General features: G+C 54.9%; 1 protein-coding gene across 7 annotated transcripts in view; it reads right to left on the reverse strand.

The window, feature by feature from the left end:
* Window positions 1-23,988, reverse strand: part of PLA2G6 (phospholipase A2 group VI) — a 59,723-nt gene that overhangs the window by 14,552 nt on the left and 21,183 nt on the right. For 5 of the 7 annotated variants that reach the window (XM_043562563.1, XM_043562560.1, XM_043562564.1 and 2 more), the window contains exons 3-11: window positions 18,598-18,813; window positions 17,501-17,684; window positions 16,450-16,637; window positions 14,003-14,099; window positions 12,469-12,651; window positions 6,957-7,065; window positions 5,585-5,749; window positions 3,617-3,695; window positions 1,020-1,183 (exon numbers count right to left, since the gene is read on the reverse strand). In XM_043562563.1, coding sequence (XP_043418498.1) covers window positions 1,020-1,183; window positions 3,617-3,695; window positions 5,585-5,749; window positions 6,957-7,065; window positions 12,469-12,651; window positions 14,003-14,099; window positions 16,450-16,637; window positions 17,501-17,684; window positions 18,598-18,813 — 1,385 coding nt within the window. The remainder of the gene's footprint in view (window positions 1-1,019; window positions 1,184-3,616; window positions 3,696-5,584; window positions 5,750-6,956; window positions 7,066-12,468; window positions 12,652-14,002; window positions 14,100-16,449; window positions 16,638-17,500; window positions 17,685-18,597; window positions 18,814-23,988) is intronic. The other 2 variants (XM_043562565.1, XM_043562566.1) reach the window with 1 other exon arrangement.

Raw genomic sequence — 23,988 nt, forward strand, 5'->3', positions numbered from 1 at the left:
CCCCTGACGCTAGCAGTTTACTGACTGATAATCCTCCTCGTCCCGGAGGAGCTCGATGGGACGCTGCTCTCAGCCACCGGCTGAGCAGGCTGCCCCATGTCCCTGACACTCTGAACGGCTGGCCCGTGGCCTCTTCACACAGTGAATACCCAGGTACCTGCGATTCCCCCAGGGGACTGGGGGTCCCTGAGCTGGAGCCTGCACCTGACCCACAGGCCCTGCCTGGGGGCAAGAAGGTCCTCTCCTGGTGCCTTCAAGACATGGGCGGGGGGGGGGGGGGGGTGTGTGCCTGGAGAGCCTGGATTCCGCCAGGCACTGGGGCAAGGATGTCAGGTTAGGGATCCCAAGGCAGAGGACAATTGCCTGGGTGGTTGCTGGCTCTGGGAGGGCCCCCCACAGGCAGCCCAGCTTGAGTGGAGACAAGAACTACCCAGAAGCCTGTCTGGTATGCAGGGCGCTGCAGTGCAAGACCTGTGGCCTTGGGAAGTGCTGGGCTGAGAGTCTAGGGAACTGTCCTAGCCCCAGTAACCCCATGGGTGGGCTATGTGACTTTGAGTCACCTCTCCCACCGGGGCCTCAACGTCTCTGGGGGTAAAATGCGACGTGCAGGCCGGGGCTCCGGCATTCTGTGGCCCTGTGGCTCCTCCTCCCTGAGACCATCCACCCTCAGGATGGTTTTCCTTATTTTCAGCAGGTTTTGAGGCCCTGAGGTGCCTGCCTCACAAGGCCTTGGGCAGGAGTGGTGGAGGCAATTGACATAAAAATGGTTCCTACACTGAAAGGCAACCAGTTCTGTCCCCCGTGGAGGGCAGGGCACCATGCCCCTAGCCTGCCTCCAAGCCCTTCTCTCTTGAGCCTCAGACCCCAACACCCTCACCCGCCCCACAAAGGGCTTACAGGCCTCCCCGTCCCCAGTGACTCTCTTTGCAAAGCTCTGAAAAGAAGCTGAGCCCAATTTGAGGGCAGATCCCAACCGCCCCCCCACACCCTGCCCCCACCGCCCCCGGGGCCGCCCTCACTGTGCAGAATGGCCAAGGCCAGGATGCCTCCAGTGCTGGTCCCCGCCACCCAGTCAAAGAGATCCTTGGTGGCGACGCCCGAGGCCTTCTCGATGGCAATGAGGAGCTGGATGATGATGAGGCCCTTCACGCCCCCTCCGTCCAGGCAGAGCAGGTGGTCGTGGCTGTGGTGGGGACAGCAGCGGGAGAGAAGAGGGCCCATTAGAGCCCAGCTCCTTACGTGGGCCCGTGTCCCTGAGCATCTGTGACGGTGTGAGACAAGGCCCTGTGGAGCTCGTGCTACTGGGCTTTTAGGGGTGTGTGGGGGGCGGGGGGCAGGTAGGGGGAGCGCCGTCAGTAAGGAAATAAACATATAGTATTTCAGGAGGGGGAAGGTGCAGGAACAATGAAGGGAGCGGCCAGGTGTCACCTCAGCAGACACCTGGGTCTGTCTCTCCCACTGGGTTTTGGTTGGGCCTAGATTCCCAGTCGGGGGCCTGACCGGAAGCAGGTGCCTGAGAAAAGTCTGTCTGAATTAAACGAGGCTGGGGGAAGGGCTCTCCTGCAGCCAGGAACGGGGGTGGAGAGGGAGGAGGGGGGCAGGGAGGAAGCACCATCTCTGTGCCAGGAGCTGTGAGGGGCTTTCACCCGCATGAGTTCACTTAGATGTCCCACACCCCTTGGAGGCAGACGCTCCCTGCTACCCCTGTGCACGTCTGGGGAGGAGTGAAGCTCAGAGGTTAGGTGACCACCCAAAGTCACGAGATGGGGAAGCGATGTGGCCGGACCCAGACAGGGATGGGGGAAGGGGAGGGTCTGCTGACTCCTGAGTCACCTGCTGGGCAACACGACCCGACACGTCTCCCTCGGTCCTGCCGTGCCCAGCTCCCTGCCCTAAGGCTTCCACTGTCTGTGCTCAGACTAGGAAGCTTCCGTCTGGCCTCCTCATCCTTCCATCTCAGCGTAAATGTCACCGCCCGGAGAAGCCTGCTCTGATGCCATTAGCACCCTCCGGCTCAGCCGGCTCCTTCTCCACCCACTTTCTTGCTGTAGAGCCCTTCTCCCTCCCACAAGCGGGCGGTCTTCCCTCGTTCACTTTCTCCCCCAGTGGGTGGGACAGAAGCTTCCAAGAGCAGGGACTGCCCTGCTCCGCGCAGCGCCGCCTTTCCAGTGCACTCGGGAGGCGTCCGATGGACTAGCTGGTGAATGAAGGAGGCCCGGATGCCCCACCTCTAGGGTCCTTCTTCTGGACAAGCTGCCCAGCCCCGCAGCAAGCCCAGAGCGTGGCAGGGGATGCTGGGCCGTCACTGGAGGCCTGCAGGGCCCATGACCAGGGGGCCAGAGCAAAAACGCAAGAGACCCTTCTGAGGATGTGGGGCTTACAACGGAGAGGTCAGCCCACAGGGAGCAAGGCTGAGCTACGAGGCTCGCAGCCTTTCGTGGGAAGGTCCCCACGGGGGTGTCCTGATTGTCGCCTCAGTCCCACCTCCAGGGAGAGTACTCAGGCTGCTGCAAACCATCTGAGTCCGGCTGGAGAATCTGCCTCCTCTGGTCTTACTGGTCGGGATGTTACCCTCCTCAGCCCCTGTGCAGGTGTGTGTGTGCGTGTGTGTGTGTGTGCGCACATGTGCGCGCACATGCAGGAAGCTCAGTGGGAGCAGAGAACTACAATGCTGATGCAGCAGGTGCACCCCCACGGGGCATGTTACAGAGTGGCCTTGGAAACAAGTAGGACTTACCAAGGGGAAGCCAACCCTTCAGGCAAGGGGAGGCAGAACCACTTGCCACTGCCTGGCCCTAGGAGCAGGGACTGTGTCTGCGGACTGAGAGCTTGCCCTGCGGGGGCCGGCACTACTGAGGCAGCCGGGAGAGTGCCTGCGGCAGCAGAAAGGGCAGGAACTCGGGAGACCGGGACTAGAGTCTTGCTCCGACACTCATGGTGTGAGCCTGAGCAAGGCACTTCGCCTCCCAGGGACTCAGGTTCTGTCTGCGCGAAACAAGGACCCTAATCCCTCCCTAGGAAAGCTGTTAGGGACGTGGGACAGTCGCAAACGGAGAACAAGAAAGCAACTCTATCACGGAAAGGAAGACAGAGCGCAGTCGAGCCCACGCACGTTTGTGCCAGGAACTTGCCGTGCTGGCAGGCACCGCTTCTGAGGCCCCAGGGACCGCCCTCAAGGACAAAGGCCTCTGCTCTTTGTGCCCATCACGCAGGCCTGCCTCCAAGAACGGGCCTGGACGTACAGCAGGTGCTCGGGAAGTCCGCCCGGCCCACCAGCTCTGTGGAGGGAAGCAGGGCAGGGGCCAGGATGGAGCCAGAGGGAAGGAGGCTCAGCATCGCAGTGGGGATGTGGGTGACCTTCCCCAACAAACAACACAAGGTCAGGAGGGACGGGACAGGCTTGCAGCCAGCTCTATCGTGTAACCCACAGCCTGCACGGTCCCTGATGAGAGAGCAGACCCAGGCTCTCCGAACACCCAGTCTCTTGGCTGTGAACTACAGAGGACACAAGCCACCTCATAGGGCTGTGGTATGCACTAAGCAGCCCTGAACCTGCTGGAGGGCACCAAACAGAGGCCTGGTGCATGTGGTCCCCCTCCCTCCCTCCCCCACTTACATCCGCTTCTCGTCCCTCATGGAGCTCAGGATGAACGCCGGCTTCCGGGCCCGGGAGATATGCATGATGTCCTGCAGTTCTGCGAGGCACAGGGCAGAGTGGGCTGGGGCCACGCAGGTGCCAAGCACCCCCCCCCCCCAATCCCACGGGCCCTGAGCAAATCTGGAGCTGAGCCCTCACCCTGCTGGCCCTAGGGGGCGCACCTTGCCCCCTGCCACCAGGAAGGGCCCTTTGTCCCAAGATACAGCTGGGCCAGAGGCCACGGGCCCCTTGGGGTGAAACGGGCTCGAGTGCAGAGGGTGGCCCCCTGCCCTGGGAAGCATCCCTCACCCCCGCCCGGCCACCTCCCAGACTCTCCGCGGTGCCTTCCTCCCAAAGCCCCAGAGCACAAGCACCCCTTCCGTGGCTGGTGTTTCCAGCTCACAGAGCACTTTCTCATGCATCGGGCAAGTGGAGTTGCTGGCAGCCGCCGTCACCAGAATCCTTATTCCCAATTTACAGATGAGGCTCAAAGAGGCTACATAAACTCGTCCAAGGTCATTTAGCCAAAAGGAGTGAGTCAGGACACTCCTTTCGGTTTAAACCCATGAGCAAAGGGAGATAACCGACCACTCTTCAGAGGCTGCTCGCCCTGATCCCAGGTCTGGAACTTTCCTCAGCGGCCTCTCAGACCAGCCGCACCCACCCCTCTGCCCATGTTCTCCTCTGGGCCCGAGCCCACCCCCCGGATGGACTGGCTGCCCTCCTGGCCAGCAGCCCGGCCCCGGGGGCCTGGCCCAGCACCGCCATGCCATTGGATCCTGACTGCCCTCCCCACCACCGTGCAGAGTCTAGAAGCAGCAAAGCAGGGAGGCAGGCTGCAAGGCAGTGTATCTACCCTCACCAGAGCAGGTGGCCAGAGGGTGGGTGAGACAAGCAGAGACCGGCCAGAAGAGGCAGTGGCCAGAGTGCCAGGGGGAGGGTGGCAAGAATGGCTCATGTGTTCGGGCAGGCAGCTGAGAAGAGGCCACTAGAGCTACAGCTAACTCGGGGCTGGGCAGGCTCTGCAGCCCCTCCAGGCCCAGGGCATTACCCATCGGACGCTTCGCCCCAGGCCCACCATCCAGCCTGGCGTGGGTGACTGCCTGCCTGTAAAATTGAGAGATAAAGATGGGGTTGGGAGGGGGGGCAGGTCCTAGACGGGGACGGGCAGGGGAGCGGAGAGGAGGAGCCAGAAGGACAAACTGTGGCCGCGGGCTCTGCTCTCCTGACTCCTGGCTAGGCTGGGCCATCCAGGCTACAGGTGCTGGTGTCTGCTTCCACAGCAGCGGGGAGAAAGGCCAGCTTGCTGAGGACTGGTTGCCGACGGCCCTATCCAGGGGACCTGGCTCTCACACAGTCTAGGCCGTGGCTGGGTCAGCCCACAGAAAGCCCAGAGACGGGACCCCATCTCCTTGGGGGCCATCTCCATGGGCACCAAGGTCACCTAGGGGCAGATGCAGGGTGCCTGGCCCTGTTCAAAAGCCTGTAGGTCACCAAAGGGCCAGCAGGCGACAGACACACGGGCCCCAGGCCTGACAGAGATACAGCAGCATGGCAGACACGCTCCTCATTGAAGCCAGAGGGCCAGGGGTGCCGGACCCCAACAGCACTCCTCACCGCCCCACCCTGAGCTCCCAGGGCACAAGAGGCCGAGACAGTCCTCACCCCAAAGGTGCCACGGGGACGCCCAGACCGGAGACCATGTTCAGGACATCCTCTCAGGAGAAATGGACTGCGGGCCATTAGCCAGGGGCCCCTCTCCCCCCAGGCCTCTGGGCTCCATGGGTGCTGGCTGCCTCCAGAGGCTGACGAATCCTGCCCCAACCTCCCTCGTTCCTTTCAACAACTTTCTACCCTGGGCCCCGTTTCCTTCGGATCAGGACTGCTCCGATCCCAGTGCCTGGGGACCAGCTGGAGAGGAGGGAGTGTGGCAGGAAAGAGGCCTACCTAGGTTGTTTAAGCTGATCGGTGGGGGCTGAGATCTTTCCTGGGAGAACAAGGAGTGATGTGTCGCAGTGGAACACTGCTCCGAGGGGGCCCCTTGGGTGAGTGGGAGGCGGTGGTCGGCCCCTACGTTTTTCAGCAGAGTTAAGAGCGTCTTCCTGGTGACAACTAGTAAGGTTTGGGGGAGGGGAGATCGCACAGGATCACAAATGATGTCAACAAGCAAGTGAGAGGCCCCTCCTTTCCACACATGGTCCCCTCTCTCATCTACCAGGCGGCCTGGGTATGTGGGGGAACTGGGCGCCCGGGAGGCCTGACCCCACCCTGACAGGGCGTGCTGACTCCAGTCGCCTGTAGCCCAATAGCTTCCTGGGGCCCAGGGCAGGTGCTGAGGTCGACCACAGAATCTGGAAAGGGGTCGAGGTTACCCGGTCTGGGTATTTGGGGTCCCCCTCTTTCCCTTCACTTCTGGTCAAGAAAACAGGACTCCCCCCTCCATACACACATCTCTACAAACTACCATGAACAGTCAGAAATCAAAAATTTAAAAACAGTAAAAAACAAGACAAAACAAACAAACAAAAAACCACGACAATGGGGCGCCTGGGTGGCTCAGTCAGTTAAGAGTCCAACTCGTGATTTGGGCCCACGTCATGATCTTGTGGTTTGAGCGATCGCGCCCCGTGTCGGGGCTGCACGTATGGCAATTCTCAAAACTGCCGAATGCAGAGTCCCTCCCAGGGCTCGAAAGGGACGAGCCAGTCCGTGGGCATTTACCCTCATCTAACAGACAGGGTAACTAAAAAGGATGTTTTTAGGAAGTAGCACACACACACGTGCGCACACACAGTCACCTGCGCGCCCACGGCAGCCTCCACGGCTCCCTGAAACCCCCCGAGGGGGCCCGGGCTTCTGCTGAGGATGATCTTTCTCCAGCCCTGATGCCAGGGCTCACCAAGCGAGCATGCAGTGTGTGCCTCAAGCCCGCGTGCACACACACTCGTGTTAGCGGGCATGCATCCACCCACCGTTCTTCCTGCGAGTGGCTCCATCCGGGAATTACTTACTGCCTCCCCCACCTGCCTCCCCCCGAGTCCTGGCACCCAGAGGTGGGATGAGGGCGGCACAGAAGAGGACACTGGCTTGGCAAGCCCCTTGGAGGGTCCCACCTACTGGGTATGGCCCTTGTGCTCGGGCACAGGAAGCTTCCCCTCTCTGCCTCCCAGGTGCTCCTGGAAACCCTACGCAGAGAGCAAGTGGGGTGGGTACGGACAGGATGCTGGTGCCGGGCTGCTGGGACCACCCCTCCTCCCCAGTGCATGCGTCACCACCACCACCCCCGCCCAACTCTGGGACCGGAGTGCAGGGCACTTACGTTTGCTGATCTTGGAAGCTATGAAAGCAGGAGTCTCTCCGAGGTCATTTGGGGTATCCACCTCTGCCCCAAACACAATGAGGGCCTTGATCATCTCCACGTTGTCTTTCTGTTGGGGATGAAGTGAGGGGAAAATCCAACGGCTCAGGGAAAGGAAGAGAAAAAGGACGCCAGCCTCTTCCGCTCTGCCTACCGACTCGGCGGGCCTCTCACGGCACGGCAGAAGGTGCTAGAACCCTTCAGGTCCCCCACCCGTTGAATAACCCAGGCAGAAGCTGGAAGTGACTCACCCCAGGTGCCAGCCCCACCAGCTCCTGGAAGGAAGCGGTGCATCTATGACCCCCGCCCCCGGGGCCACGGGGTCAGCTGCTGATCACTTCCAGAAGCAGCAGCAAAGGGTGAGCGGGGAAAGGGAAGGCTGTCTTGTCCATCAGGTCTAGGGTGCCACTTCTGAGGAGGTAACTGGGCACATGTCCTCCCTGACGGCAACCTCCAAGGGCAGCTTGCCTCCAAAGCGCATTGTGCATTTAACATCGGAGGCTGGGCGGGGCAGGGTGGGGCGTGGTTTCCCAGAACAAGCCAATCAACTGGCTGCCTGGAGACCGGCCTGATCTCCTGGCCTGGAGAATGAAGACTTGTGTCTAGAATGCAGTTTTCCAAATAGTGGTTCGTGTACATTAGGATTTATATGGGCACTGGTGATTATGCATGCTTGAGTCATTAGTTATGCATTTCTGTTTTGGTTTCCTTCTTTACGTGTCACTGGTTTACCCCTTACGGTGGCGACAGAACATCTCCTTTGAAATAAATTTAAGTAGGGGCGCCTGGGTGGCGCAGTCGGTTAAGCGTCCGACTTCAGCCAGGTCACGATCTCGCGGTCCGGGAGTTCGAGCCCCGCGTTGGGCTCTGGACTGATGGCTCGGAGCCTGGAGCCTGTTTCCGATTCTGTGTCTCCCTCTCTCTCTGCCCCTCCCCCGTTCATGCTCTGTCTCTCTCTGTCCCAAAAATAAAAATAAACGTTGAAATAAATTTAAGTAAGATTTAAAAGCAGGCCAACTTAGGGGCGCCTGGGCGGCTCAGCGGGTTAAGCGGCCGACTCTTGATTTCGGCTCAGGTCATGGTCTCACGGCTTGTGAGATCGAGCCCAGCATTGGGCTCTGCACCGACAGCGTGAAGCCTGCTCGGGATGCTCTCCCTCTTTCTCTCTGCCCCTTCCTGGCTGGTGCACACACGTGCTCTCACTCTCTCTAAAAATAAATAAATAACAACTTTATAAAAAAATAAGTTAATAAAAGCAAACCAACTTAAAGAAATGATTAAGCACTAATTGTGCAAGTGACACATCAACGTGCCAAAAAATGTGAGGCCGGTCTGCAAGTTCCTGAGGTATGGGAACCAGTGAAAGTCAGCAGTCCTCAGTGCCCACCCCCCCGCCCCCCACCAAACGTGTGAGACCCTCTAGAGGGTTTTGTGAGGTTCAAACTGTTTTCACAGGGGCCTCTGGCTGGCTCAGTTGGAAGAGTGTGCAGCTCTTGATCTTGGGGTTGTGAGAGTTTGAGCCCCAGGCGTAGAGATTACTAAAAATAAATTAAAAAAAAAACCTGCTTTCATAAGACTATCAAGATGGTGTTTGCTTCTTGCATTGTGTTGACTTTAGCACTGATGGCATAAAAACAATGATGGATAAAGCTCCTAGTGCCATAGCAAGACGGTGACACCGTTGTGGTTCTTCTCTGCCACTCACTAGCAGTAAAAAATCAACCAATTAACAGGCGCCTGGGTGGCTCAATAGGTTAAGCATCTCAGGTCACGATCTCATGGTCCCTGAGTTCGAGCCCCGCGTTGGGCTCTGTGCTGACAGCTCAGAACCTGGAGACTGCTTTGGATTCTGTATCTCCATTTCTCTGTGCCCCTCCCCTGCTTGCACTCTGTCTCTCTCTCTCTCTCTCTCTCAAAGATAAATAAAGACATTTTAAGGGGCGCCTGGGTGGCGCAGTCAGTTAAGCGTCCGACTTCAGCCAGGTCACGATCTCGGGTCCGTGAGTTCGAGCCCCGTGTCGGGCTCTAGGCTGATGGCTCGAGTCTGGAGCCTGTTTCCGATTCTGTGTCTCCCTCTCTCTCTGCCCCTCCCCCGTTCATGCTCTGTCTCTCTCTGTCCGAAAAATAAATAAAAACATTGAAAAAAGAAAAAAAAATTAAAAAAAAAAGATAAAGACATTTTAAAAAATCAGCCAATTAATTAAAAAACCAGTCTCACTTTGGAATGCCCTTCATGAAGCAGTAAGAATGAATTTTATTACGATTTGACATCGTGTCCTTGTGTTGTAAGATAGAGAGAAAGCCTGGGCATTTCTGTGGCATACCAGAGTACAACTGTTATCTTGAGGAAAAGCACGTCGGCAATTTGCTGGAGTTGTGAGCAGAAGCGCGCGTTTTTTTTCCCCCGGGAACACCATTTTTATTTGAGACCATGACTGACAAACTACGATTGTTCAGCCTTGGGTATCCAGAAGACGTGTTCTCAAAAATGAACGCAGTGATGGGGCGCCTGGGTGGCGCGGTCGGTTAAGCGTCCGACTTCGGCTCAGGTCACAATCTCGCTGTCCGTGAGTTCGAGCCCCGCGTCAGGCTCTGGGCTGATGGCTCAGAGCCTGGAGCCTGTTTCCGATTCTGTGTCTCCCTCTCTCTCTGCCCCTCCCCCATTCATGCTCTGTCTCTCTCTGTCCCAAAAATAAATAAAAAACGTTGAAAAAAAAATAAAAAAAAAAAAATGAACGCAGTGAGCCTGGCACTTCAAGAAAAACATCTGACGATATTTTGTGCCAGCGACAAAATTCAAGCTTGCAAACAAAAATGGCAATTCCAGAAAACTTGTATATGCCGCGAGTGGGCTTGACAGCTTTGACGGCTTCCCCAAACTGAGAGGTTTTTCTGATGAGATCAGTGGGGATATTTACAAATGTGGGGGTTTGACAGCGTCTGATGAAATGGGTCGCCGTTTCTACGCATACAGGGTGAACCGGTATTTTCCAAGGAAATCACGCATGGGTGAGAGATCCATGCCGAGTGCAAGAGGTACCAGTGGAATAAAGTGTTTAATGGAACAAAGTGTGAAAAGCTCCTGGAGATGGCTGCTCTGCCCACTGCAACTGACTTGTCAGAAACTACCCTTGTCCAGTTTGGGTGCAACATCAAAGAGTATCCCCGATTCTCTGAAAAGGTGCAACTGTGGGTCTTTTCCAACACAGCATTGGGAGGCCAGATTTCCTTCTTATCCCCCAACATATATTCAACAGCATATTGCAAGAGAATAAATGTAGCAGGAGATAGGAGGCTCAGTATGTCTTCTCTGAGGCCAGGCGTTAAAAAGATTCACAAAGATGCAAAAGAATGCCAACTCTCCTGGGTTGTTTTTTGTTTTGGAAAATAAGGTTGTTTTGCATAAAAATGTTATTTAATTTGGCTGGCTGGTTGATTGGTGAATTGTTCTTTTTAAACGAACCGATATTGGGAGGGGGACCTGGGTGGCTCAGTCCGGTAAGCGGCTGACTTCGGCTCAGGTCATGATCTCACAGTTCGTGAGTTCGAACCCTGTGTTGGGCCCCGTGCTGACAGCGCAGAGCCTGGAGCCTGCTTGGGATTCTGTGCCTCCGCCTCTTTCTCTGTCCTTCTCCCACTCATGCTCGGTCCCTCTCTCAAAAATAAACATTAAGGGGCGCCTGGGTGGCGCAGTCGGTTGAGCGTCCGACTTCAGCCAGGTCACGATCTTGCGGTCCGTGGGTTCGGGCCCCGCGTCGGGCTCTGGGCTGATGGCTCGGAGCCTGGAGCCTGTTTCTGATTCTGTGTCTCCCTCTCTCTCTGCTCCTCCCCCGTTCATGCTCTGTCTCTCTCTGTCCCAAAAATAAATAAAAAAAAAAAACGTTGGAAAAAAAAAATTAAATAATAAAAAAAAAATTAAAAAAAAAAATAAACATTAAAAAAATTTTTTTAATAAGTGAATTAATATTTTGAAAATGTCTTATGTTTAAACTCCAATCTAATAAATATAGATAGATAAAATCCATATAAACAAAAAAATCTTTGGGATCTTCAATAATTAATTTTTTTTTTAATTTTTTTTTTTCAACGTTTATTTATTTTTGGGACAGAGAGAGACAGAGCATGAACGGGGGAGGGGCAGAGAGAGAGGGAGACACAGAGTCGGAAACAGGCTCCAGGCTCCGAGCCATCAGCCCAGAGCCTGACGCGGGGCTCGAACTCCCGGACCGCGAGATCGTGACCTGGCTGAAGTCGGACGCTTAACCGACTGCGCCACCCAGGCGCCCCTTCAATAATTAATTTTTAACACTATAAAGGGACCACATAGACCCAAAATTTTGAGAACTGATGGACTAGATCATTCTAATGGCTCATTCAGTGCTGAAAATGGCCATGGTTTCATTTACAGTTTCCACCTCCCAGGGTAACAGTGTCTCCACCACAGTGATGGGCTTTGCTATAAAACAGGATGTCTCTGAGTTTGCCCTAAATCTACATCTTTAAAATTTTTTTTAACATTTACTTATTTTTGAGAGACTGAGAGAGACAGAGCATGAGCAGGGGAGGGGCAGAGAGACAGGGAGACACAGAATCCGAAGCAGGCTCCAGGCTCCGAGCTGTCAGCACGGAGCCCGACGCGGGGCTCGAACCCACGAACCGTGAGATCATGACCTGAGCCGAAGTCGGATGCTTTACCGACTGAGCCACCCAGGCGCCCCTCATTCTACTTTTAGAGTCCCAGATGCCTCTCCAACTCCATCACTTGGAAATCTGTTGAACATTCTTATGTATACACGGTATTGCTACGGAATGGGAACACACACACATCCGTAACGTAGTAAGAGTCCCTTCCCTGTATTCCTTATGTTCATACTCCAGTTGTCTATCCAGACTGGAGGGGGGACCTCTGCTCTATAATAAACCAAAAGCCGCGGCCAACACCTACCATGGGCCACGGAGATGCACAAGCAGACCCTGCCTCCCAGGAGCTTACAGCCCCCCCCCAAGGAGATAGAAACAGTATGCAGACGGGTATTTTTCCCTGATGCAGGAGAGGAGAAGTGACATCTGAGGGTTGCCCACTGGTGCCAGGTACCACATGTGTCGTCTGGACATTCCTCCTGGGGTTACCGAGCATCCACCGCTCACTCCGCAGCCAGTACCGACACCCCCGGTTTCCAGATGAGGAAATCGAGGCTGACAGGCGTGACGTGACTTGCCCAAGGCCACAGCGGGTAGCCAGAGCCATCACACCATGCACTTGTCACAAGGGGGATGCGGGAGCCAGAGGGACAGGGGCATAGAGGAAGGAGACGATACTCTGGGCTGAAAGGGGGACACGGAAGGTTCCTAAGGGGGAAGGCAGGTCTGAATGGAGTGTAAGCAGGTAAGAAGATTCTGAGAGGCAGGGAAAGGAAGAGGGTGTCAAGGGAGGGAGCGACGGGTAGCCCGCCACCCACCCCTGCAGGCTCACCGACATGGCCAAGTGCAGCGGCGTGTTGCCGTGCTCTCCGCGGGCGTTGGCGTTGGCCCCGTAGGTCAGCAAGGCCATGACACAGTCCAAGCGGTTGCGCATCACGGCCACATGCAGGGCTGTGTTCCCCGAGCTGCTGGTGCCGTTCACGTCGCAGCCCCGCTTCAGCAGCATGCGGGCCATCTGCGGGAGAAAGGGTCCGCGCCCAAGGAGGCGGTCACTAAGGGCAACAGGGGCCGGCGACACCTGGGGGCTGCCACTGCCGCCCTGAGCGGCCGTCAGGTATCGGGCCTCCGGAAAGCACTAGCAACAAGAACTCAGGTGGCAGGCCCCAGTTCTGGGGGTGGCCCTACATCTTGGCTCCCACATCATCAGCAGGACGGTAGAGGACAAAGAGCTGATTTGTGCTGGCTGATTTAAGGGGCTCCCGGGTCCTTTCCTGGAACTAACGGGACCCCACGCATCTCAGCAAAGTCCCACAACTTGCCCTGCTCCCTGTGACCTTCCCTGGGATCCTGCCAAAGTCTGGCCACTCCCTGGGCCTTGGCGACACCCGCCCCTGCACGCCCCACAGCCCTGGGGAGCCTGGGACGCGGGGAAGGGCGTGGCCTTTGGAGCCTGGGACGGGGCGAGGGGCGTGGCCTTGGGAGCCTGGGACCTGGGGAGGAGGGGCGTGGCCTTGGGAGCCTGGGACCTGGGGAGGGGCGTGGCCTTGGACCCTGGGACCGGGGGGCGTGGTCTTGGGAGCCTGGGACCTGGGGAGGGACGTGACCTTGGGAGCCTGGGACCTGGGGAGGGGCGTGGCCTTGGGAGGCTGGGACGGGGCGAGGGGCGTGGCCTTTGGAACCGGTCAGTCCCGAGCCCACAGCTCAGCCTTACTTCCTCCCAGCCCTGGGAGCTTGGGTAGGCCGTCACACCCTCTGGACCTCAGTTTTCTGTGGCAATAGAAATGCAAGTCCCTACCTCACAGAGGGGTGACAACGAATGACAACTCGTACACTCGAACACGAAAGGCCGGACTTGGCGTCTCGCTCAGGGCAGGAAGGAGGTACCCTGAAGAAGTTGGCAATCTCCTCCCTCCTGGCCCGTCACAACGGACCACAATCTCTGGGGCATCCAGGGCCCTGTTGAGCTGTGCTTCCTGGAGATGAGGAACCAGAGGCCTCCACCCTCCCAGGGGCATGGAGCTTGGCTTAGGGGCGGCCCGTGGAATCGCTGCCCCACCAGGCTCTCTGTGGGCACAGCCAGTACCAGCACCAACTTCTGTTTGGCACTTTATGAAGCCTTTTCTCACACGTCACCTCGCTGATTTCACGCCTCCAAAGCCAGGCCATACGACCCCCAATTCATACGCAAAGAACCCACAGCCAGGACCCTGAGCCTATGAGCAGCAAAGCCTGCGGGACCACTATGAGATCAACCCCCCAGAATCATCTCAGGGACCTCCTTCCTGCAGGCAGCTGAGGAACATGGGGCCCTGGGACCCTGCCCCCTGCCCCCTCCCCCCCACCACTCACCCTCAGACTCTGCCTACCTCTGCGTTCTTGGCCCAGTGGAGGGGGCTGGCTCCATAGCGAGGGTCTTTGCTGTGGATCTGGCTGCTGTCCATGCTGATGATCATTTCAGCACACCTAGGGGGAAAAGGAGCCAAGGGGCAGTATAGAAGGCCATGGGATGGTGGGAGGTGGCCTGGGGATGGCTGGAAAAGGCCACGACTTGGGGGCTTCAACCACTGGGGAAGAAGAGTGTCTGCAAATAAAGTTGCAACAAAACCAACCAGCACGTGCACTGCGGTATGTCCAGGGTATCCTGAGCCCCTATACACAGCTCAAGCCCCCGCCTCCAGGAAGCCTTCCCTGATAGCAGCAATCGGCCATGATCACTCTCACTGGTGCTGGCTTTAGGGTCAAGCCCCAGCCTCCTCCCTGGTGATCTCTGGAAAGTGGCTGAGGCCGTCTGCAACACGGGCGCGGTCCTAGCCGGACTCGTGGGGGTTGAGGGAGAGAAGACATTTCATTTCTGCGCCTGGCACGTGGTCGCCCTCCATCCCCCGGCCCTCCCTCCGCTCCTGCTGTTTCACGCAGTGACCTGCGTCCAGCGGGAAGCGCAGGCACAGCAATTAAGGCTGCAGCGACTCCCCACTCCCGGGTGTACAGCCAAAGGAACGGAAAGCAGGGGCTCAGACAGATACTCGTTCTCCCACATTCCTAGCAACACTGGCCAAAAAGGGGAGACAACCCAAGTGCCCGTCAACAGATGCAGGGGAAAACAAAATGTGGTCCGTCCGTATCTTACTCTGCCTTAAAAGGGCAGGGAATTCTGATACGTGCTACAACACTAACGACCCTTGAAGACAGCTGGCAGAGTGAAAAGTCGAGTCCCTGGCCCCCACCTGGCTCTGCGAAGGTCAGCCGAGCTGACGCTAACAGCGGAGGGGCTCCCAGATGGGAGCGGGGACGGAACCCCTCTCTGTGGCCCTAACACCTGTGATCGCTGCCACCAGCTGCCGCGCGGTGGCAGAGGGATGGCCCCGCCGGGGCCCTGGGAGGACGCGGCTGTGGCAGGAGTCGGGCACGCCCGAGGTGTGAGGCTCCCTGCGTCGTCTAATGTGCGACGACCCTTTGCGATCTCTGCCAGCCCCACAGGGGAGGCCTGGCAGGGGAGAGAGGAATGCGGCTAGGGGTGTCCAAGGAAGGCACAACGTGGACAATTCCAGGCCCCTGGACAGCAAGGCTTGGGGAGGCTGAGCTGAGCCAGAGGGAGGCCGCCATGCTACGTCTCAGCTATGACACGGCATCACCCACCACGCGTGCCCGTTCCAGGTGCAGCCTGCCCCCGGGGAACCTGACCCCTGGGGGTGAGGTGTCAGTACTGTCTCCAACCGTTTGGTCAGGTCGTTCTGGAAGTTCTCCATCTTGGCTGTGCTGGGGAGGACATGGCAAGGGGGGCTGGCCCAAGCTTGGACCAGACCTTTGAGGGGATGGCGTCGCCAGAGGGGCCGGCACGGTGGGGGCAGACTCCAGAAGAGGAAGAGCCTGAGGGACAGCCAGGCTTGCCCCCGCCCCCGTGTGCGTGCAGCCCTCTCTCCTCTTCCCCCTGCCTGTTTAGCACAGCCCAGAAGGACCGGGTGACCTCTGTGTCTCCTGTCCCAGAGCTGCTTTCTTTTCCGTCTAAGGCCAGCGCCTAGCACAGTGTCCGGACTGCGGGACCGACTGCCTCGTTCATTCATTCGGTCAGCCATTCCAGACAGCGTTCCCACTGGGCCACATTTTAAGATATTCCTCTCTTTTCTCACCCCCCCCCCCCCACGCATACACACATACCCACACTCCACATGGAGAATCTTCCCGAGAACAGGGTTTCCCAGGTCTCGGGAGAAGGGAAGAAGCCCCAGATTGGTCTGGGGCTCCCCACGGCATGCGCCTGGTACCTGCCTCCCAACGGTGCCACCAGCCAGGAAAGATGGGGCAGATGGGGCTCTGGGCCACCTTGCCAAGCATTCCTGGGCCTCGAGCCAGGAAGCTGCAGAAGCCACAGGGCAGCACTGTAGCCAGGAAGGGGTTCGGATCGGGCTGGTGGGCTTGGGTGCGAGAGGACCCAGGTCGGGGGGGCCCCTCCCCGGGGCTGTGTGTGACTCCAGCCCAGGAGGACCACCTGGGGGAGGTGGAAAGGGGAGGAACCCGGGGAGGATTTGGATCGTTCTTCTCCAGTTTGGGAGAGGGAGGTTCGTGGCCAGAAATTAAGGTGCGTTACGGAAAACATCTGAAAGCTCTGCACTTTGCACAGCTGACTTTCTGGATGGAGATTCACACCTGCTACACGTTCATCGAGCACTCTGTTCGTGCCAGGCCGGCCCTGGGCACCAGCATCTGATACACATCTAATGAGCCTGGGGAAGCCACTGCTCACTTGGGCGTGAGGACAAGAGATGTCAGAGCTAGAGAGCCAGCCAACGGGGCGGGGGGTGGGGGGCGGTCTTACCCCTTATGGGAGAACTTCATGGCTGCGTGGATGGGGTAGCCACTGGGCCCCACGATGTTGCACCGAGCGTTACAGAGTAACAGTACTCGGACCATCTCTTCCTTCCCCATCTGGCAGGCCAGGTGCAGTGGGGTCTGCCCTTGGTTGTTCACCCGGTTCAGGCCGGCTGATGCGTTCTTCCCTAGGAGCTGCCAGAGGGACACTGGGGTGGGCTGGGGCCTGACAGAGGCAAGCCCCCTGCGTGACCCTCCCCAACACCCTCCGGGCCAACCCCCTCCGCCGAGACTTGAGGGGAAGGGAAGTCTGCCGATGAGATAACACGGGTAGGATTATAACCCGGGTAGGAACGTTAAGGGAAGCCCCGGAGAAAGGAGGTTTGGAGGCAAACAGGAAGCTGTCTGTGCCAGCCGGCTGGGGGGCTGAGCCGCCATTGCTGTGGCTTATGGGAAAAATTCCTGGGGGTGCCTGGATGGCTCAATTGGCTGGGTGTCCGACTTCGGCTCAGGTCACGATCTCACGGTTCGCGGGTTTGAGCCCCACGTCGGGCTCCGTGCTGACGGCTCGGAGCCTGGAGCCTGCTTCGGATTCTGTGTCTCCCTCTCTCTCTGCCCCTCCCCTGCTTGCACTCTGTCTCTGTCTCTTTCTCTCTGTCTCTCAAAAGTCAATGAACATTAAAAAAAAATTAAATAAAAAATTTTTTCTGAATTAAGAAACTTAAAAGGGGGTTGTTCCCAGGGATGGGCACTGGAGATCTGGTCCCACCGGACCATGAGCCCCTCCAGGAAAGGCTGAAATGAATTCACCCAGCCCAGGGTCAGGCTCGGTGGGTGCTTGGGACAAGCTGAACTAAACTGACTGGCTGGACTGGACCTCTGATTTCACTTCCTGGGTTGGAGGACCTCCCGAGGGTGGTCAGAGTACAGTGACCAAGGATGTGTCTCTCCTTGGCGAGCAGGAGGAGGGAAGGGAGGAGAGGGCACACCCTCCAGGATGGAGCTCGGGGCCAAGTGGGGACAGTGGGGTGTGGCCAGCACCGATCACCCCCGCTCACCTGCAGCACCTGGGAATTGTCCCCCTGGACGGCGTAATGAAAGGCAGTCTCTCCGTTGTTGTCCGCGACGTCCATCTGGGCGTGGCAGTACTGTACCAGCTCCGCCAGGATCTCCCCGTCGCCCTTGCGGCAGGCCAGGTGCAGGGGGGTACAGCCCTCCTCATTCTCCCTGCTATTGGCACAGCTGTGGCGGGGGGGGGGGGGGGGGTGGGGGAGGGAAGGAGGGAGGGGTGCTGAGAAACTCAAGTGCAGAAGAGGGAAGTGGGCTTGGAGCTCAGGGGCATTCACGCCATGCTCAGGCTGCCTGGTTCAAACCACTTATTTGTGGCCGATGTGATCTTATCAGTTGTTCAGTGGCACATCCGTATGAGACACGAGTCCTAGGCCCACGCCAGCCTGAAGTGGGAGGCAGGCAGGGTGGGGTAGAGAGGGTTGGAAGGCAGAAATCTCATTAACCTCGGGCAACTGGCTTAATCTCTCGGGGCTTCAATATCCTTATCTACGAAAAGATAACAATAGCAGCTGCGCCCACCCTAGGAAATGGACAGAAGCACTAGGAAGTGAAACACCATGATGGTGTGCAAGAACAGGTCCGTAGGCTATAAAGGGCAGTGAGGAGTTTTGAGCCTAGGGCCTGGGAGCTGAAACGAGCTGCGGTCACCTCAGGGCAAGCAGGCGGCAGGGCCCACATGGTCCCTCTCGGGGGGCACTTCCACTGACGGAAGTGTTGGCTGAGGGGCCATATGCAAGAAAGCGGTCCAGCCACCAGGAGGGCACCCGGATCCTTGGAAGGAGATGCAAGGATCTGAGGCCTCTTCGGCCGTCTCCAGCGGACTGACCTTGCACGGGCCACATAGTCTCTTGGGGGGCTGATGACCCTTCATGCGGGTATTGGAAGGATTCAAGTTCATGGTGGGTATAACACACCAGGTGGGCCCTACGTTTCTCCTTCTGGCTTCAGTCCGGCGTTCGTATACTCCCCACTCAGAGGCAACACCGGCCCGCAGAGGGGAACTGAGGCAGGGCTGAGAGACTCCCCGGACCCGCCCGTCCACACACACAGAGACCTTCCTGAGGGTCCGGCCCTCCTGGCCCACCTGATGATGTGGCTGTGATGGAAGCACTCTCGGATGCCCAACTCCACCGCCAAATGGGCCGCCGACCAGCTGGGATGGCTGCGGACGAGGTCGGTCAGCTGTTGCAGGGTCTCGACGTGCAGGACTTGGCTGGAGCTCTCATAGAAGGGCGGCAGCTGGATAGAATAGTGCTGGAAGTTCACGAGGGCGTCCGTCTCCCTCTCCAGCTGGAAGAGTCTGTGGAGCCAGGGCACAGGAGGACGACACAGAAATGAGCCAGCCTCAGCCCACACCCTCGCTGGAGTCAGAAGCCCTGGGTCCCCACGGACGGCTCACTGCCTGCCTCTGGCTGTGCACCGACCTGTTCCAGCTGGACTCCCCTCTCCGCCACGCACACGTGCACACGCATGCACGCACACACCTCTAAATGGAGTCAGGATTTTCTTTCTTTCTTTCTTTCTTTCTTTCTTTCTTTCTTTCTTTCTTTCGGTTTATTCATTTTTGAGACAGAGAGAGACAGAGCATGAGCAGGGGAGGGGCAGAGAGAGAGGGAGACACAGAATCCAAAGCAGGCTCCAGGCTCTGAACTGTCCGCACAGAGCCCGACACGGGGCTCGATCTCACGGACCGCGAGATCATGACCTGAGCTGAATTCAGACACTTACCCGACTGAGCCACCCGAGCGCCCCAAGCCCCTGCCACTGTTCTAAATGGAGGGGTAAGTTAATGAACGAAACAGATGACATGGCCTGCCTTCCCGGAGCCCACGTTTTTGTGGGCGAGATCAACACAATGAGTAAGGTAAAAATCAAAATAAGGAAGTACATTAAACAAACTGCCGCGGAATGACCGCTATAGAAAAAACAAAGAAGAGAGGACAAGGAAGGAAGTTATTCCTCATTCTCCTCGGCTCCTCTTTGTTTCGTCCTGCCAACCTCTTAACATCAGCGTGCTCCACGTTAAATGCTGTTGCTCTGTCGGGTATAATGACACGAAATGACAACTGGAAATGACACTGAAAATTGGGGCGCCTGGGTGGCTCAGTCGGTTGAGCGGCCGACTTCGGCTCGGGTCACGATCTCGCGGTCCGTGAGTTCGAGCCCCGCGTCGGGCTCTGGGCGGACGGCTCAGAGCCTGGAGCCTGTTTCCGATTCTGTGTCGCCCTCTCTCTGACCCTCCCATGTTCATGCTCTGTCTCTCCCTGTCTCAAAAATAAATAAAAATGTTAAAAAAAAAAAAAAAAAAAAAGGAAATGACACTGAAAATTGATCATTGGGCTTAGCATCCACTGACGACTTTGACAAGACACTTTAGGTGGAAAGCAGAGCCTGACTCGAATGGTTTAAGAAGGAATGGAATGGAAGAAACTGAAGAAGTACAGACAGTACGTTGGGGGGGTTTTGCTGTAGAGGGGAGCAAGCAGAGGTAGCTAACGGGGAAGGTGGAAGCAGGCATTTGAATTCCGGTGAGAAGAACCCAAAAGAAAACAGGATCTCTCTGAGGCCTCCCACTCCCACGGCAGACTAGGTCATGTGAACGGGAGCGCCTCCTCGGGACAAGCAGAAATGCGCGACAAAATATAAGAGGCCATCTGCTTGAGGCGCTGGATACCTAAGTAGACTGGGATGAAGTGCCAGGCTGGACGGATTACGGAAATCTAGGAAGTGAGCCTGGTGTTGAAGGCTGCTGTCACTTGAGAGGCCGGAGGGATACACCGTAGCACTGACAACCTCGTGGGCTCGGGGGACAGGGACCGGAGGCCAGGGGCGGGCCACCTCTTACCGTGGGTGGGCACCCTGAAGGGCTAATGCTACCAGGTACCTGGGAGAGGCAAACATAAAAGAAACAGAAGGCCAGGCTTCGGGGCACCTCGGTGGCTCAGTTGGTTAGGTGTCCGACTTCGGCTCAGGTCATGATCTCATGGGTTCGAGCCCCGTGCTGACAGCTCAGAGCCTGGAGCCTGCTTTGGAATCTGTGGCTCCCTCTCTCTCTCTGTCCCTCCCCTACTCATGCTCTCTCTCTCTGTCTCTCAAAAAATAAATAAACGTTAAAAAAATTAAAAATACATCAATAAAAATAAAATCTTAATAAATAAGTGAATACATACATCCAATTGCCAACAGTTTAAGAACCCAGTGGCCAAATATAAAAGCGGACTGGATGTGGCCTGAGTGGCTCAGTTGGTTAAGTGTCTGACTTTGGCTCAGGACATGACCTCATGGTTCGAGAGTTCGAGCCCTGCATCAAGCACTTGGCTGTCAGCACAGGGCCCACTTCAGATCCCCTGTCTCCCTCTCTCTCTGCCCCTCCTCTGCTTGCTCTCTCTCTCTCTCTCTCTCTCTCAAAAATAAACATTAAAAAAAAAAAAAAAGCAGACTGGGAAATGCTGAAGAGAAACTAGTGGATAGGAACATAGGCCGGAAAAGAGTAAACAGAATAAAGCCTGAAGAGCTTAAGGATGAAAAGGCAGGACAGGAGAAAAAGGACACAGAATATATAACGAAAAGATCGACCACACATATAAGTGGCGCTACAGAAACAGAACAGAAAAAGAATGGCACAGAAGCCATGTTTGAAGAGTTCATGTCTGTGAACTTTTCAAAATTGATGAAACCTTTTTTTAGACTGACTGAAAATATCTGCGCGCCCTCCCACACAAACACAAAAATAGAAATTCACACTTAGGGACCTCGTGCAGGTTTTTAAAACATGGCCCCCAAATTCTTTGACACTGCTCCCATTGAGTAGTGGTGCCTTATGTCTCTTTACCCTTTAATTTGACTCTGTAACTGTTTTGCCAATAGAATATGGCGGAGGTGATGCCGCTTTAGTTTCTGGAGCAAGGTCTTGAGAGACTGGAAGTTTCCACCTCTTTTTTCTGGGGACCCAGTTATCATGCTATGGGAAAACTGACACAACCCACAGGGATGACTCTTGACCTTGGACCCTTAGCTCTGGACGAACTTCCAGGCAACAGCCAGCTCCAACCTGCCAGCTGTGAATGAGTCATCTTAGAATTGGACCCTGCAGTCAAGCCACCCTGGCTAACACCATGCAAAGTAGAAGAGAGCTTTGCCCACTGAGCTCGGCTCAAATTGCATATGTGTGTGGGCTACACAATTGATTGTTGTTTTAAGGCAAGTCCTGGGGTAGTTTGTTACACAGCAGTAACAGAGGACGACACACATCCGTCAACCTACTGAAACACAGCAGCAACTGACAGGTACCATATTACAACGGCTGTACACAAAACGTGGAGCAAAATAGCAGAGGAAAAAGTTGTCTTCAAACACTGGCGGCTGGCCTCTCAGCAGTGGAAGCCAGAGACAGTGGAATGACATCTTAAAGAGCTAAAAGAAAATAAATGTCAATGAGAATTCTATACCAGCACGCTTCCCTTTAAGTAGGAAGCTGATATTAAAACATTTCACTCGTCACACAAACCAAGAGAAAGAGAGAGAGGCTTTGTCATTAGCAGACCTACACAAAAGACAACAGAAACGGATGTTCTCCAGATAGAAGGAACTTGATCCCATATCGATGGCCTAAGATACAGGGGGCGGGAACGAAGTACCAGGAAACTGGCATTTTTGTGGGTGAAACTAAATAAGTGTTGGTGGCATCATGTCTTGTGTTTAAAATAAAAATAGAATTAAAAAAACAAATGGTATAGAAGCCTAGAGAGGAACAAATGGGGTTAAAAAGTTCTAGGACCCGTCTGTTGTTCTGGGAGACACTAACGTACCAATTGGACTTCAGTCAGTCCAAGGATGTGTGTTCCGATCTCTAGGGTTCTATCAAGAACTGGGAAGGGTTTCCGGTTTTGCCCTACTTGCAAACTAACAAGTTAGCCTGACATAGTTTCATGGATGCTGGCAGAAGACACAAGATTCCTGGACCCAAGACAAAGGCCAAATTGTTACTCCCAGCAACAGCGGTAGCCAGAGTATCAGCGTGTGTGCCAGTTCCCTGGGATCCAGTTCCCACAGGGTGACATGAAGAGGGCCAGGTGACACCTGCTCACGTTGCATTAGAAGAGAGAAACCCTGAGTGTAGGGAACTTGAATCTCTTACCACTGTGAATAAGCAAATCTGTCTCAGCTTTGCCCTGGAGGATGATATGATTTTTATTCCACAAGAGAGTAAGCAAAGGTCCCCTCTGCTCTAGGGAAAGACCCAATCTCTATTTTCTAAGGCTGTTCGCTGTATTAACCTCCTTGTAAAGATACCCTGAAACAGAGGAAGTCAGTGTCTCTGCTTGCGAGACACACGAGAGACCCACAGAGAACTGTCGCGCAACAGTTATCACTGAAAGAGAATGACAAAAAAAAGAGAGAGTGAATGACAGAATGCATAACTTTCGGACTGACAGAGAGGGGACAAATGGAATAATAAGAAAACGATCATGAATTGCAAAACCATGACGCTAAGTGGAAAAAAAAAGTCTTAAGACTACATGCTGTATGATTAGAAGGCAAAACCTTAGTGACAGAAAGCGTATCAGTGTTTGCCAGGGGCTGTGGTGGGTGCCGGGGACTTACCACAAAGGAGCATGGAGGGAATTTTGGAGACCACAGAAATGTTCTGTATCTTAACTGTGGTGATGGCACATGGGTGTGCCCTGTCACCGAAACTCACCAAATGCTACACTTCCAGTTGGTAAATTTCTCATTTTTGTAAATCGCATCTCAGTAAAGCTAACTAAAACAAAACAAAAATAAAACTAAATGTGTAAGAAGACAAGAAAGAAAGGAATAAAGAAAATAGGTAGAACAATAACAAAGAAAATAACAAGATGACAGATTTAGACCCAAATATATCAGAATTGTATGAAGTAGAGACTTAATGTTCCAAATAAATGTAAGGAATAACAGACAAAGATAATATGGGAAAAAAGTCAACTCTATACTCTTAACAAGATTAAAAATATATGGAAAATGTGTGTATATATATATATGTATGTATATATATATATATATATATACACACACACACACACACATAAGGTATATATATAAATGTATATATAATGTATATATAAATGTATATATAATGTATATATATAAATGTATATATAATGTATATATATAAATGTATATATATATAAAGAGAATATTTATACATTTTTATATTTATTTTATATTTATATGTTATATTATGTTATATATTATATATTATACAATATAATACTAACCGAAAAGATCTGGTGAAGCTATAATGATAAGAGACAAAATAGAGTTTCAGGTCAAAAGCCTTACTGGAAACAAAGAGGGACAATTCATAATGATGACAGTTTCAACCCACCAGGAAAAGATGACAATTAAGTTAATATGCACTTCATAATAAATCTCCAGAATAAAGTCAAACTTGATAGAATCTTTAAAGCTAGACGTTTCTAAAAACAATGAAATC

The sequence above is a fragment of the Prionailurus bengalensis genome, chromosome B4 (assembly GCF_016509475.1).
Source record: "Prionailurus bengalensis isolate Pbe53 chromosome B4, Fcat_Pben_1.1_paternal_pri, whole genome shotgun sequence".
NCBI lineage: Eukaryota > Metazoa > Chordata > Mammalia > Carnivora > Felidae > Prionailurus > Prionailurus bengalensis.